The sequence below is a fragment of the Thalassophryne amazonica genome, chromosome 15 (genome assembly GCF_902500255.1).
Source record: "Thalassophryne amazonica chromosome 15, fThaAma1.1, whole genome shotgun sequence".
NCBI classification, from domain to species: Eukaryota; Metazoa; Chordata; class Actinopteri; order Batrachoidiformes; family Batrachoididae; genus Thalassophryne; species Thalassophryne amazonica.
In genome coordinates, this window is record NC_047117.1 from 355,503 (window position 1) to 369,233 (window position 13,731).

Sequence of the window (13,731 nt, forward strand, 5' to 3'; positions counted from 1 at the left end):
AATTTCATGCAAAAGCAGGTTTGCGTGCCGTTAGATTCCCACCAAGTCTCCCGTTAAAACATAATGAGATGACACCTGATTTATGTATTTTCATGTCTGGGAAAAATGTGGGATTAAATGGGTTAATGATGTGAAGTAATAAGGAGGTGACTGGTAGTAAGATACACTGGGTCAGCAGAAACTTTTTCAAGGCATCATTCAGGAAGAAACCAACGGCCTATAAGGAAAATAAGGCCTGAACATGTATAATGGAACCAGTTTGTAACAGTTTATTACTACACTGTACAATTCTAATATCAAAAAGAAACAGACAAACAGACGCTTGCAGCCAAAGAGCCGGATATGGACCGTGGGCCGTAAAATGCCCAGGTGTGATTTAGACTAACAAAGAAGGCCCTTTAGAAGCCCATAATGCAAAAACCTGGGGGGGGGGGGGGGGGCTTTTTAAGAACTCGGACCGGGTTAAGAACGTGGCCCGGGTTAAGAACGTGGCATGGGTTAAGAACTCGGCCTGGGTTAAGAACTTGGCCCGGGTTAAGAACGAGGTGTGGGTTAAGAACTTGGCCCGGGTTAAGAACTCGGCCCGGGTTAAGAACGTGGCCCGGGTTAAGAACGTGGCTCGGGTTAAGAAGGTGGCCCAGGTTAAGAACTCGGCCTGGGTTAAGAACGTGGCCCGGGTAAAGAACGTGGCATGGGTTAAGAACTCGGCCCGGGTTAAGAACGTGGCATGGGTTAAGAACTTGGCCCGGGTTAAGAACGAGGTGTGGGTTAAGAACTCGGCCCGGGTTAAGAACGTGGCCCGGGTTAAGAACGTGGCCCAGGTTAAGAACTCGGCCTGGGTTAAGAACGTGGCCAGGGTTAAGAACGTGGCGTGGGTTAAGAACTCGGCCTGGGTTAAGAATGTGGCCCGGGTTAAGAACGTGGCGTGGGTTAAGAACTCGGCCTGGGTTAAGAACTCGGCCCAGGTTAAGAACGAGGTGTGGGTTAAGAACTCGGCCCGGGTTAAGAACTCGGCCCGGGTTAAGAACGTGGCCCGGGTTAAGAACGTGGCCCGGGTTAAGAACTCGGCCTGGGTTAAGCATGTGGCCAGGGTTAAGAACGTGGCGTGGGTTAAGAACTCGGCCTGGGTTAAGAACGTGGCCCGGGTTAAGAATGTGGCGTGGGTTAAGAACTCGGTCCGGGTTAAGAACGAGGTGTGGGTTAAGAACTCGGCCCGGGTTAAGAACTCGGCCCGGGTTAAGAACGTGGCCCGGGTTAAGAACGTGGCCCGGGTTAAGAACTCGGCCTGGGTTAAGAACGTGGCCCGGGTTAAGAACTCGGCCCGGGTTAAGAATGAGGTGTGGGTTAAGAACTTGGCCCGGGTTAAGAACTCGGCCCGGGTTAAGAACGTGGCTCGGGTTAAGAACGTGGCCCAGGTTAAGAACTCGGCCTGGGTTAAGAACGTGGCATGGGTTAAGAACTCGGCCCGGGTTAAGAACGAGGTGTGGGTTAAGAACTCGGCCCGGGTTAAGAACTCGGCCCAGGTTAAGAACATGGCCCGGGTTAAGAACGTGGCCCGGGTTAAGAACTTGGCCTGGGTTAAGAACGTGGCCAGGGTTAAGAACGTGGCATGGGTTAAGAACTCGACCTGGGTTAAAAACGTGGCCCGGGTTAAGAACGTGGCGTGGGTTAAGAACTCGGCCTGGGTTAAGAACTCGGCCCAGGTTAAGAACGAGGTGTGGGTTAAGAACTCGGCCCGGGTTAAGAACGTGGCCCGGGTTAAGAACATGGCCCGGGTTAAGAACTCGGCCTGGGTTAAGAACGTGGCCAGGGTTAAGAACGTGGCGTGGGTTAAGACCTCGGCCTGGGTTAAGAACGTGGCCCGGGTTAAGAACGTGGCCCGGGTTAAGAACGTGGCCTGGGTTAAGAACTCGGCCCGGGTTAAGAATGTGGCCCGGGTTAAGAACTCGGCCTGGGTTAAGAATGTGGCCCGGGTTAAGAACTCGGCCTGGGTTAAGAACGTGGCCCGGGTTAAGAACTCTGCCTGGGTTAAGAATGTGGCCCGGGTTAAGAACTCGGCCTGGGTTAAGAACGTGGCCCGGGTTAAGAACTCGGCCTGGGTTAAGAACGTGGCCCGGGTTAAGAACTCGGCCTGGGTTAAGAACGTGGCCCGGGTTAGCCCTGAACCCAGTTCACACTTCAGGCTGAGTTTGCACTGGGCAGAGTTCTCGTGGATAATAATAATAATAATAATAATAATAATAATAATAATAATAATAATAATTTTATTTCTAAAGCACTTTCAGTCAAAGTGCTGTACAGGCAATGAAAGCAAGCACAGACAGTAAGATCCAAACCAAAAAATACTTGGATCTCATCATGTCCATCCTGAGCACGATTGTATTCTGTATCTTGGGACTGGAGCTTCTCCTGCAGCTTGCAGACAGTCAGAACATTTCAGAAAACTCCACATGGACACAGTGGAACTGGTTCCTGCTGCTGCAGCAGGTTAGTTGAGGGATGGTGGGAAAACATTTGCAGCTTCATCTCCAAAAACGATAAAAGCACAGGACAGCACTGGAGAGGAACAGGTGAAGACCCCTGAAACAAATCAAATCAAATCAAATCAAGGGCTTATCTGTTATAGAGATATGGAGCTTCAAATCTGAAAGTTAACTAGGTGCCATACCTCTTTTTCTGGAAAGAAAGCTATTGGACTTAAACCTTATATTTGGGATTTTTCACACTGAGAGCCCACAATCTACAAAACATGTGACCATACAGCAAATCCAAGACCAAGTCCTGAAGTTGATTACATATGGAATGATCCAGATGATAATTTCATGGACAGGTTGTCTGCCTGGATGGTTGTTATCCAGGATCCAGTGTGGTTCTGTGGTTCTGTGACATCAGCACACAATCCCACACCTGACCTGACATGATCCCATTCTGACAGCCTTGTAGCATCTCTGGACTTCCTGGAGCTTCCCGAAAGATCCAGATGAAGTCTGGCTGCACTACAAGATGAACATCAGCTGACTCTCTGGTCAATAAACCTGATCCATCTGATGACTTTCTGCAGATCTCCTTCTGCTTCTCAGTGCTTTTTGTGCTGGCACAGCAGCTTTGTGTCACTGCCCTATTTTGCGGCTTAACCCTTGATTCCTAAAGTATTTATTAGAGCAGGGCAACAAATAAAAATTTTAATCGCAATTAATCACATGATTTTCTATGATTAATCGCAGCAGTCAGCGACAGACTTGCAAAACAAAAGCCTGTGAGCAACAGACTCATAATAAAAATAACCAAAAACAACTGCGTTAACATGCAATACAAAAATTGTTGGTGTTAATTAATTAATGCATTAACGCGATAATAACACATTAACTTGCCCAGCCCGAGTATTTATGGTCCCCTGTGGAGGGGACTTTGTCTGGATTGTGGACTATAGGAACTTCACCTGCAGAGGGCGCTGGCTGACACTGTACTTCCTTGCAGGTCCATCGCTTTGGTTCTGTGGTGGAGCTGCTGAGGATCAGGAACCCCTGGGGTCAGGTGGAGTGGACCGGTGCCTGGAGCGACGGGTGGGTTCACGCCACCGTGTCTCACATCACATTTCAACTTTTAAAATTCTGATTCAGTGAATAATGTTTAAGATTTATATGACAATAAGCATGCATTAGCAGCTAGCATTTACCTGCTGGCATTTCAGCAGTTAGCATGAGCAGTTATTATTTAACTTTTAGTGTACAATCACCATCAGAGTTTTATTTAACAAACTCTGAAACATCACTTTGTTAGTTCAAAGGAATGGAACAGTGTGGAGCCAGAAGAGAAGAAGAAGCTGGACCACTCCGCCGAGGATGGAGAGTTCTGGTCAGCATAACTAACAAACAATCAAACTGTAAAACATGACTCAAACACTGAAACATTTCAGCCGTTAAAGTCTTAAACTACTTCTCTATTTATATACTTTCAGAACGTGTGACAGTGACAAAATGCTTGGGTGCTTACCTTCTCTGCTGTCCTCACTCCTGTCCCCTGGTGTCTGTCTTCTTTCATTTCATTTATTTTCATTTATATAGAGGGTTTTCATGTGACTTATCGGTCACGTGATTTTTGCGCCATGCGGCCATTATGGATTACGACGCGGTGGCCGCTGTGATGCGCTACGTGCATTTGGTGAACAATTGCAGAAGCTTCAACAATGGTCAACTTTTGTGCTGTCGTCAGTTGTTCAAACAGAGGTGATAAAAAATGAGGCAGGTCGCTCATTTTACAGGCTGCCAGCAGTTATTGTGCATCAAGCAGTGGAGTGTTATGAGCTTTCTAAGTGACACAGAGACCTGGCTCAGCAGATCTGAAGGAAGCTTTAATATGGCCAGAACCAAGCAGACCACCCATAAATCCAAAGCTGCCCGGAAGAGCGCTCCAGCTACCATCAGTGTTTAGAAGCCTCACCGTTACAGGTGCGGCACCGTGGCGCTGAGAGGGATCTGCCGCTACCAGAAATTCACCAAGGTGCTGATCCGCAAGTTGCCCTTCCAGCGCCTGGTGAGAGAAATTGCTCAGGACTTCAAGACCGACCTCCGCTTTCAGAGCCCTGCTGTGATGCTCTGCAGGAGGCCGGTGAGGCTGACCTGGTCGGCAGCTTGTGGATCAGCAGCTCGGTGGATTTCTGGTAGTGGCGGATCTCTGTCAGTGCCATGGTGCCAGGCCTGTAACGGTGAGGCTTCTTCACACCAACGGTAGCCCGAGCGCTCTTCCAGGTGGCTTTGGTAGGGAGCTGCTTCCTCTGAGCTTTTCCTCCGGTGGATTTACGGGCAGTCTGCTTGGTTCTGGCCATATTAAGCTTACGCTGTGAAACTGCCGGCCACTTCGTTACATCGTCATTAAATTCACAATCTGGTACAACATACCGATCCACTGAACCAACTTTTACACATCGATCACCATAAACAGCTTTAACTAGAGGGATTAAAGCCTCATAATAAGCTTTCATTCTCTCTATTTTCTTTCACACACCAGCCGCGTAGTAATCCACGATGGAGACGGGAGCAAATCAGTCACGTGAATGAAAACCCTCTATAGCGCCAAATCACACCACAGTTGCCTCAAGGCTCATCACAGAAGTAAAGTCTAACCTTACCAATCCCCAGAGCAAGAACACAGGTGACAGTGGTAAGGAAAATTGTAAATGGTAAATGGACTGCATTTATATATGCTTTTCCATCTGCATCAGACGCTCAAAGTGCTACCCAATAGCTCATATTCACCCCGAAGTCAGGCTGCTGCCATGTAAGCCACCCACTACACACCGGGAGCAACTTGGGGATTGAAGACCTTGGCCAAGGGCCCTTAGTGATTTTCCAGTCAGGCTGGAATTTGAACCGAGGATCCTCTGGTCTCAAGCCCAACGCTTAACCACTAGACCATCACCTCCCCCAGGCCGCATTTAAGGGGAGGACAGCTGTAGGTTTAAGCCAGGTTTCACATTAAAAAAAATCATACTTAAGTGATGATTCATAATTAGATCATTAATCAACAATGATTTTGTGGATAGTGACCTTATGTTAATGAGACCCAGACTAAGGACCTCAGAGGGGTTGACAGTTGGACTGTTTGGATTTAGGGGTGGTTCCAGAGTAGCATATATAAGATGCCTAGAAGCAGGTTTATGTTTGAGACATTCCACGCAGGTTGTAGGTAGCAGACACAAAATATTTGATATTGCTGGAACAGCCATATCGGGTCATCCTCAATTTCAACATCATCCAATGTAGGAATGGGTATTAAGTTTTCAAAGCATACCCCTCTATACTTTTATGGATACGTCTACGGCAGCAGGCCACAGTCTCAACTTGATAAATTTCCCTCCCTGGCACATAAAATGCACTATCACCGTAGTGCAATTTATGCACTAATTTCCTCGCTAAGCTAATGGATTCCACACCCACATTTGTCATAAGCCTTTCAGGGTCTTTAATCACCTGCTCCGTGGCCTGCTGTAAAATGCTAATGTTACCCTCTCTGTAGAACTCTATCTATGTTCGCAGACAAGATGGTGGCACCTTCCCCAGTAGGGTGGAGGCCATTCGGCATCAGCAAGCCACGGCGGGCCCAGAACGAAGGCCAGTTACCAATAAAACTAATGCCTTGCTGTCTACAAAATTGCACCAGCCACCTATTCAACGATGTCAGCCTGCTAAAAGCCTCATCGCCTCAATGCCTCAAATTGATGCCGTTGTCTCACTGGACCAAGAACCATCATTTCAGTCTTGTTTAAAAGTAGGAAGTTGCTAGACATCCAGCTTTTCACTGATGCAAGACAGTCCTCTAAGGATTTTATGTCGATGAGATTACCAGCAGCTATCTGCATGTATAACAGTAGCATCAGCATAGCAGTAAAAGGTAATCTCAAAACACTGCAATATGTGCCCAAGGGGTGCTATATAAAGGGGGAAAAGCAGGGGGCCTAAGATGGACCCCTGCGGAACCCCAAATTTCATGTCACTAAGGTTAGAGGTGGTGTTATTGTACAAAACACAGTGAGAATGACTGGTCAAGTATGACGTCAACCACGCAAGGGCATTCCCAGTAATCCCAAAATGAAGATCATTCACCACTTTAGTGAGAGCCGTCTCTGTGCAATTATATTTTCTAAAAGCAGACTGCAATGGCTCAAAAAGATTATTCTCAGTAAGGTGGTCCACGAGCTGCTGTGAAACCACCTTTTCCAGAATTTTAGAGCAAAATGATAGTTTTGATATCGGTCTATAGTTTTTCAATATACTAGGGTCAAGATTAGATTTCTTAAGTAATTGTTTAATCACTGCAGATTTGAAACATTTGGGAACAGATCCAGAGGTTGAGAGCTTTAATAATTCTCTCTCTGTCTCTCTCTGTCTTCTCTGGCTCCCTCTGGTATTCATTACTCTGTCCATTATATCTTGTGTTCTCTCTCTTTGTTCTCTGGCTCCCTCTGATGATGTTTACTCTCTGTTCTCTAGCCCCTCTAGTATTGTTTAATCTCTCTCTCTCTCTCTCTCTCTCTCTCTCTCTCTCTCTCTCTCTCTCTCTCTCTCTCTCTCTCTCTCTCTCTCTCTCTCTGTCTGGCTCCTTAGTTGCATTATTCTCTCTAGTCTACACACATGGTATATGCACCTGTCTTCACTTTGTAATCACCCCCACAGTATTTTAGTTCCTTCCTTGGGGTTAAGCCATGGTTTTCTGGGTCTGTCCTGGATCAAAGAAACTCTGTTATAAGAAAACGATAATTTATTGAATCTCATGTGAAGTTGATCAGACCTGGTTCTCTCACGGACAGAGCTTGTGGGAACTCCATCCATAGACATCCATTAACATCATCCACGATAAAGAAGGTCCTCCCATGTGTGTGCTTACTTGATCAAAAAATGTCATGTCCATGCATTTGGTATCAGTAATATTTCTAAGGTATTTATTAACATCGGCAACTCAGCCACATGTGCAGCCAGTACATTCTGAGTGCCGGTCCCAAGCCCAGATAAATGAGGAGGGTTGTGTCAGGAAGGGCATCCGGTGTAAAATTAACCAACCCAACTATGCAGAATAAGAATTGAATTTCCATACCGGATCGGTCGCGGCTCGGGCTAACAACGTCTGCCACCGATGCTGTTGCCCAACAGGGTGCCGGTGGAAATTGGGCTACTGCTGGGTGAAGACAACGAAGAAGAGGAGGAGAATGTTTCAACAAACAGCAGGAGAAGAATAAAACTAGAAGGGTGGAAATGAGAGTGGGGACTTTGAATGTTGGTAGTATGACTGGTAAAGGGAGAGAGCTGGCTGATATGATGGAGAGGAGAAAGGTAGACATATTTTGTGTGCAAGAGACCAAGTGGAAGGGAAGTAAAAGCAGGAGCATTGGCGGTGGGTACAAGTTGTTGTACCATGGTGAGGACAGGAAGAGAAATGGTGTTGGGGCCATTTTAAAGGAAGAGTATGTTAAAAGGATGTTGGAGGTTAAGCGAGTGTCTGACAGGGTGATGAGTGTGAAGTTGAAAATTGAAGAAGTGACGATGAATATCATCAGTGCATATGCCCCACAGGTAGGTTGTGAGATGAAGGAGAAATAAGATTTCTGGAGTGTGTTAGATAAGGTGGTGGAGAGTGTGCCCAAGTATGAAAGAGTGGTGATAGGATTAGCTAAACTGCAGGATTGTCTTACAGACATAAAGACATAGATGACCTCTAATTTCCTGCTTTTAAACTCAGATAAAACTGAAGTTATTGTACTTGGCCCCACAAATCTTAGAAACATGGTGTCTAACCAGATCCTTACTGTGGATGGCATTACCCTGACCTCTAGTAATACTGTGAGAAATCTTGGAGTCATTTTTGATCAGGATATGTCATTCAAAGCGCATATTAAACAAATATGTAGGACTGCTTTTTTGCATTTACGCAATATCTCTAAAATCAGAAAGGTCTTGTCTCAGAGTGATGCTGAAAAACTAATTCATGCATTTATTTCCTCTAGGCTGGACTATTGTAATTCATTATTATCAGGTTGTCCTAAAAGTTCCCTAAAAAGCCTTCAGTTAATTCAAAATGCTGCAGCTAGAGTACTGACGGGGACTAGAAGGAGAGAGCATATCTCACCCATATTGGCCTCTCTTCATTGGCTTCCTGTTAATTCTAGAATAGAATTTAAAATTCTTCTTCTTACTTATAAGGTTTTGAATAATCAGGTCCCATCTTATCTTAGGGACCTCGTAGTACCATATCACCCCAATAGAGCGCTTCGCTCTCAGACTGCAGGCTTACTTGTAGTTCCTAGGGTTTGTAAGAGTAGAATGGGAGGCAGAGCCTTCAGCTTTCAGGCTCCTCTCCTCTGGAACCAGCTCCCAATTCAGATCAGGGAGACAGACACCCTCTCTACTTTTAAGATTAGGCTTAAAACTTTCCTTTTTGCTAAAGCTTATAGTTAGGGCTGGATCAGGTGACCCTGAACCATCCCTTAGTTATGCTGCTATAGACATAGACTGCTGGGGGGTTCCCATGATGCACTGTTTCTTTCTCTTTTTGCTCTGTATGCACCACTCTGCATTTAATCATTAGTGATCGATCTCTGCTCCCCTCCACAGCATGTCTTTTTCCTGGTTCTCTCCCTCAGCCCCAACCAGTCCCAGTAGAAGACTGCCCCTCCCTGGGCCTGGTTCTGCTGGAGGTTTCTTCCTGTTAAAAGGGAATTTTTCCTTCCCACTGTAGCCAAGTGCTTGCTCACAGGGGGTCGTTTTTGACCGTTGGGGTTTTACATAATTATTGTATGGCCTTGCCTTACAATATAAAGCGCCTTGGGGCAACTGTTTGTTGTGATTTGGCGCTATATAAAAAAATTGATTGATTGATTGATAGGAGCAGACTTCAATGGACATGTTGGTGAAGAGAACAGAGGTGATGAGGAAGTAATGGGTAGATATGGTATCAAGGATACGAATGAGGAAGGACAGATGGTAGTTGATTTTGCAAAAAGGATGGAAATGGCTGTGGTAAATACCTACTTTAGAAAAGGGAGGAGCACAGGGTAACATATAAGAGTGGAGGAAGGTGCACACAGGTGGACTACATTCTTTGTAGGAGATGCAAGCTAAAAGAAATCACAGACTGTAAGGTGGTGGCAGGAGAGAGTGTCGTTAGACAGCATAGGATGGTTGTTTGTAGGATGACTTTAGAGGTAAAGAAGAAGAAGAGAGTGAGAGCTCAACAAAGGATCAGGTGGTGGAAGCTGAAGGAGGAAGACTGTTGTGTGAAATTTAGCGAGCAGGTGAGAGAAGCACTGGTCTCTCTTCTGGATTCTCCTGGTTAGTTTCTGGATTGTTGCCTTGTTGATTCTCTTCTATGTTTTCTCGAGTCTGTTGGCTGAATTTTGGAGTCTTCACTGCAGCTGGTTAAATAAATACTTTAACTTGACATGTCTACCTCTGTGTCGCTGTGTTGGGGTTCAGCCTGAAGTGAAAACCTGACAGTTCTTTATTTATCAATCAATCAATCAGCAGCTAAAAGTCAAACTGGTACGTTCTATTTTATTTGTAGTTGTGGTGATAATGGCCCTGCATTTCTGAAGCACTTTTCTATCCAGATGCACACCAGGGCAGGACTTTGCTCAAAGGCACCTTAGTGATTTTCCTGTCTGATTAGGGAACAGAACCTGTGACCTTCTGGTCACAAACACCCTTATACCTGAATATGAAAAACAATTTGACCTCTGTTATGTCTCAGTCAGTATCAGTTCCGTCCTAGTTTGGTTTATTATTAGGTTTCCTGTTTTTCACAGTATACTCACAGTGTTTCTTGTTTCATCTCTTTTGTTTCACTCACACTTTGTTGTTTGTTTGGAACATGTCCCTCTTCTTTGATTCACTAAACCACACCTCTTTCCAGAACCGTCCACACACCTGCACCTCATCACACCCTCATTAGTTTGCTCCTTATTTAAGCCCTCACAGTTCCACAGCTCAGTGCCCGATTGTTGACTTTGTTCACTCCGTCGCCTTTCGTTCTCGTCCTGTTTGCTCTCTTGTGTTTTTTGACCTTGCTTGTGTACTCCGACCTCCCCTCACCTTTACACTGAACTCAGCCTATTTTTGACTCTGCTTTTGTTTTTCCCGTTATATTCCTTGACGCCGTCTGTATGAACTCTGCTCCTGTCTGGACCACAACCCAGCCTGTACTATGTCTGATACCTCTGCCTGTAACTCTGACTATCTGTGTACTGAAAACAATGCCTGGTCATCAGTTAAAGCCTTTTATCCATCGAAACCAACTATGCCTGTGAGTCTGCATTGGTCTCCTACTGTTTCCTGTGTCAAGCCACCACGAGTCCTGATTCTTTCTTTCTTTCTTTCTTTTTGGGTGGGAAGGGGGTAAATACATTAGTGCCTGTTACACTTTGTCTCCAAAAAAGACAATGAATCAAGCTGACAGTTTAGCATAATGGGATATCATGTCCTGGACATTGTCCCACTTGCTGTCGATCAAACAATCTGCAGTGACAAAACTGTCGATGTCCAAATATATATCAACCAGAACGTACAATGGCGTCAGTGTGGACTCAGATCGTTTCTTACTAAATATTTCAGCTTAGTTGGACGATTAAATGATTCTGTTGCGATATGAGATCAGGTTTGACAGAGTTTAATGACACAGACTTTTGATCCGAGTTGAATGAACTCAGCAGCTGGTGATGCGTTCAGGTGCACGTGGGAAACTTTGCTGTTTTTGTGCTGCAGGATGTCCTACACTGACTTTCTGCGTCAGTTCTCCCGTCTGGAGATCTGTAACTTGACTCCTGACACTCTGTCCAGCAACAGTCTGAGCTGCTGGAACTACTCAGACTTTGAGGGCGTGTGGCGGGTCGGTTCCACTGCTGGAGGCTGCAGGAACTACCCCGGTGCGTGTTGTCCATCACTGATGCAGATCTTAACTGGCTCAGTCTGATTTTCCTCTTCTTCTCTCTGCAGCCACGTTCTGCTCCAATCCTCAGTTCGTAATCCGCTTGGGGGACGTGGACGACGACCCTCACGACGGTGAGGACGGCTGTACTGTACTGATTGGTCTGATGCAGAAGGATGGACGAAGGGAGAGACGCTTTGGACGGGATCTCAACACCATAGGCTACGTCATCTACCAGGTACAGAGCGAGTCCAAATGAAATCTCTTTATTTTGTTGCAAAGTGTTGGAACTCCCTGAAAAAGACTTTTGGACAGTTGACACTTTTGGTGCTCAAACAGGGCCCCTGGGCCATTTTACTGAAGCTGATGTCTCAAAAAGCAGGACAAAGCTGTCCTTTTATATATGTGTTATCTGACACAAAGACACACTGCTGGTTCTGTTTGTTCTTCAGGTTCCTGATGAGGTGGGTCCAACAGCTGCTGCCTTCATGTCCAAATATCAGTCACATAATCACGTCTTCCGTGCCGGCTACTAAAGCAGCATGCACACCCAGTCTCACAGACCAGTTCTCATTTCATGGTGACACCCAGAAGTCTAGATGTCCTTTTTAGTCTTCAAGGTTGCAAAACTCAAAAGGAAGTCCAGTTAGTTTGGACTGAACTTTTACCTGAGTTAAATGGATCAGGGACAGCATCAAACAGTCACATTCAAATCCAAAGTGGATTAAAAAGTACCACTCATTCACTCACTCATTCATTCTTTCATCCATGGTATTTATGTTCAAACATTTATATTTCCTTCTCCTGACATGTTCATCATGGAGAAGGCAGAAGTATAAATTATATATTGCAAACCAGATTGGCTTCAGTCCAGGTTCATCAGTGTTCTGGTCTTCTTGACGAGCAGTTTCAGGGTCGTAATAACGTCCGTCTGGGTCCAGACGTCCTGCTCAGGACCACATCGGTGGCACGCAGTCAGACCTTTATCAACTTGAGAGAAGTTTGCGACAGATTCAAACTACCACCTGGAGAGTATGCCATCATTCCGTCCACCTTCGAACCGCATCGCAAAGGGAGCTTCATCCTGAGGGTGTTCACCGAGAAACAGGCGGACACCAGGTCAGACCGCCGACTCCGGCTCAGACCCCTCCCAAGAGTATACTTCATCTATGACTAGGTTAAGGTTACAGTAGTTTGTGGTTTGGTTAAGTTTCTGGTTATTTTATCTCTCGTCTAACCCGGAACTGTAGAAGCTTCAGTAAAACGAACGGTTATTGATGACCCGTTAATCAGTTGATGTTTACATTTGGGTTGGTTAGTGAAACAGCAATAATAATACAACGTATTGGCCGACCCAGTTCTGATCCACACTGTGCGGTGGTTTGTTTCAGTCCGATGGAGGAGGACATCAGCGCCGACATCACAGAGGTTCGTTCATCGTGTCCTCACACATCACCTGGTGTCATGAAACCTGGTTTAGCTTCATTTCCTATCTGTTTTTCTTCCAGCCGGATGTCGGTGAGACAGACGTGGATCCTCACTTCAAACATCTCTTCCAGCAGATCTCCGGAAAGGTCACAAAGTCACAAACAGGCCCACATCTGGAAGGAGACGTGATCTGATTTTCTACTTGTTTCTTTTCACAGGATTCACAAGTTTCAGTCACTGAGCTCCAGCAGATTTTGAACAAAGTGATCAGTCAGAGTGAGAGTTTCATTTATTTTTCCCTGCTGAACACTTTAATGTAGCAACACTCATTAAAGCTACACACGCAGGGGATAGGGCCAGGGGGCGGGGCCACGGCCAGGGGGCGGGGCCACAGCCAGGGGGCGGGGCCACTTGGCCTGTCATCCTATTCTGACTAACAGCACATGAGAAGATTCATTGGCATTTTCAAAATGTCTTCTCCATCTGAACTGACCTCTGAACTGTGACCTGTGACCGTTGTGTTTGTTTGAAGGGTCAGAGGTAAAAACCGACGGCTTCAGTCTGCAGACCTGCAGGAACATGGTCAGCCTGCTGGACGTATCCTTTTCCTGCACTTCTGATTCCGGTGGGTCACGTGACCTGACGAGTATCAGTTTCTCTCCACTCCACTTCCTGTTTGACCTTTGACCTGCACTCAGACTGACGGCAGCGCCTCACTCGGTCTGGTGGAGTTTCATTCTCTGTGGATGAAGATCCAGAAATATTTGGTGAGGACAAGTCTCCGTGCTTTTGTCCAGTTGGACCGACCGAGGACAAAAACATTGTCAGATCAATAAAACAGTTAAATGTTAATGAATCGTTCTGTAACTGGACCGGGTTTAGAACCAAAGC

General features: G+C 45.9%; 1 protein-coding gene across 1 annotated transcript in view; it reads left to right on the forward strand.

Annotated features, from left to right (window-relative positions):
• Positions 1-13,731, forward strand: part of LOC117525711 (calpain-2 catalytic subunit-like) — a 113,848-nt gene that overhangs the window by 60,050 nt on the left and 40,067 nt on the right. Inside the window, exons 8-18 of the mRNA XM_034187639.1 lie at positions 3,478-3,563; positions 3,781-3,855; positions 11,250-11,410; positions 11,481-11,650; positions 11,865-11,876; positions 12,320-12,531; positions 12,804-12,840; positions 12,921-12,986; positions 13,059-13,116; positions 13,373-13,437; positions 13,539-13,607. Coding sequence (XP_034043530.1) covers positions 3,478-3,563; positions 3,781-3,855; positions 11,250-11,410; positions 11,481-11,650; positions 11,865-11,876; positions 12,320-12,531; positions 12,804-12,840; positions 12,921-12,986; positions 13,059-13,116; positions 13,373-13,437; positions 13,539-13,607 — 1,011 coding nt within the window. The remainder of the gene's footprint in view (positions 1-3,477; positions 3,564-3,780; positions 3,856-11,249; positions 11,411-11,480; positions 11,651-11,864; positions 11,877-12,319; positions 12,532-12,803; positions 12,841-12,920; positions 12,987-13,058; positions 13,117-13,372; positions 13,438-13,538; positions 13,608-13,731) is intronic.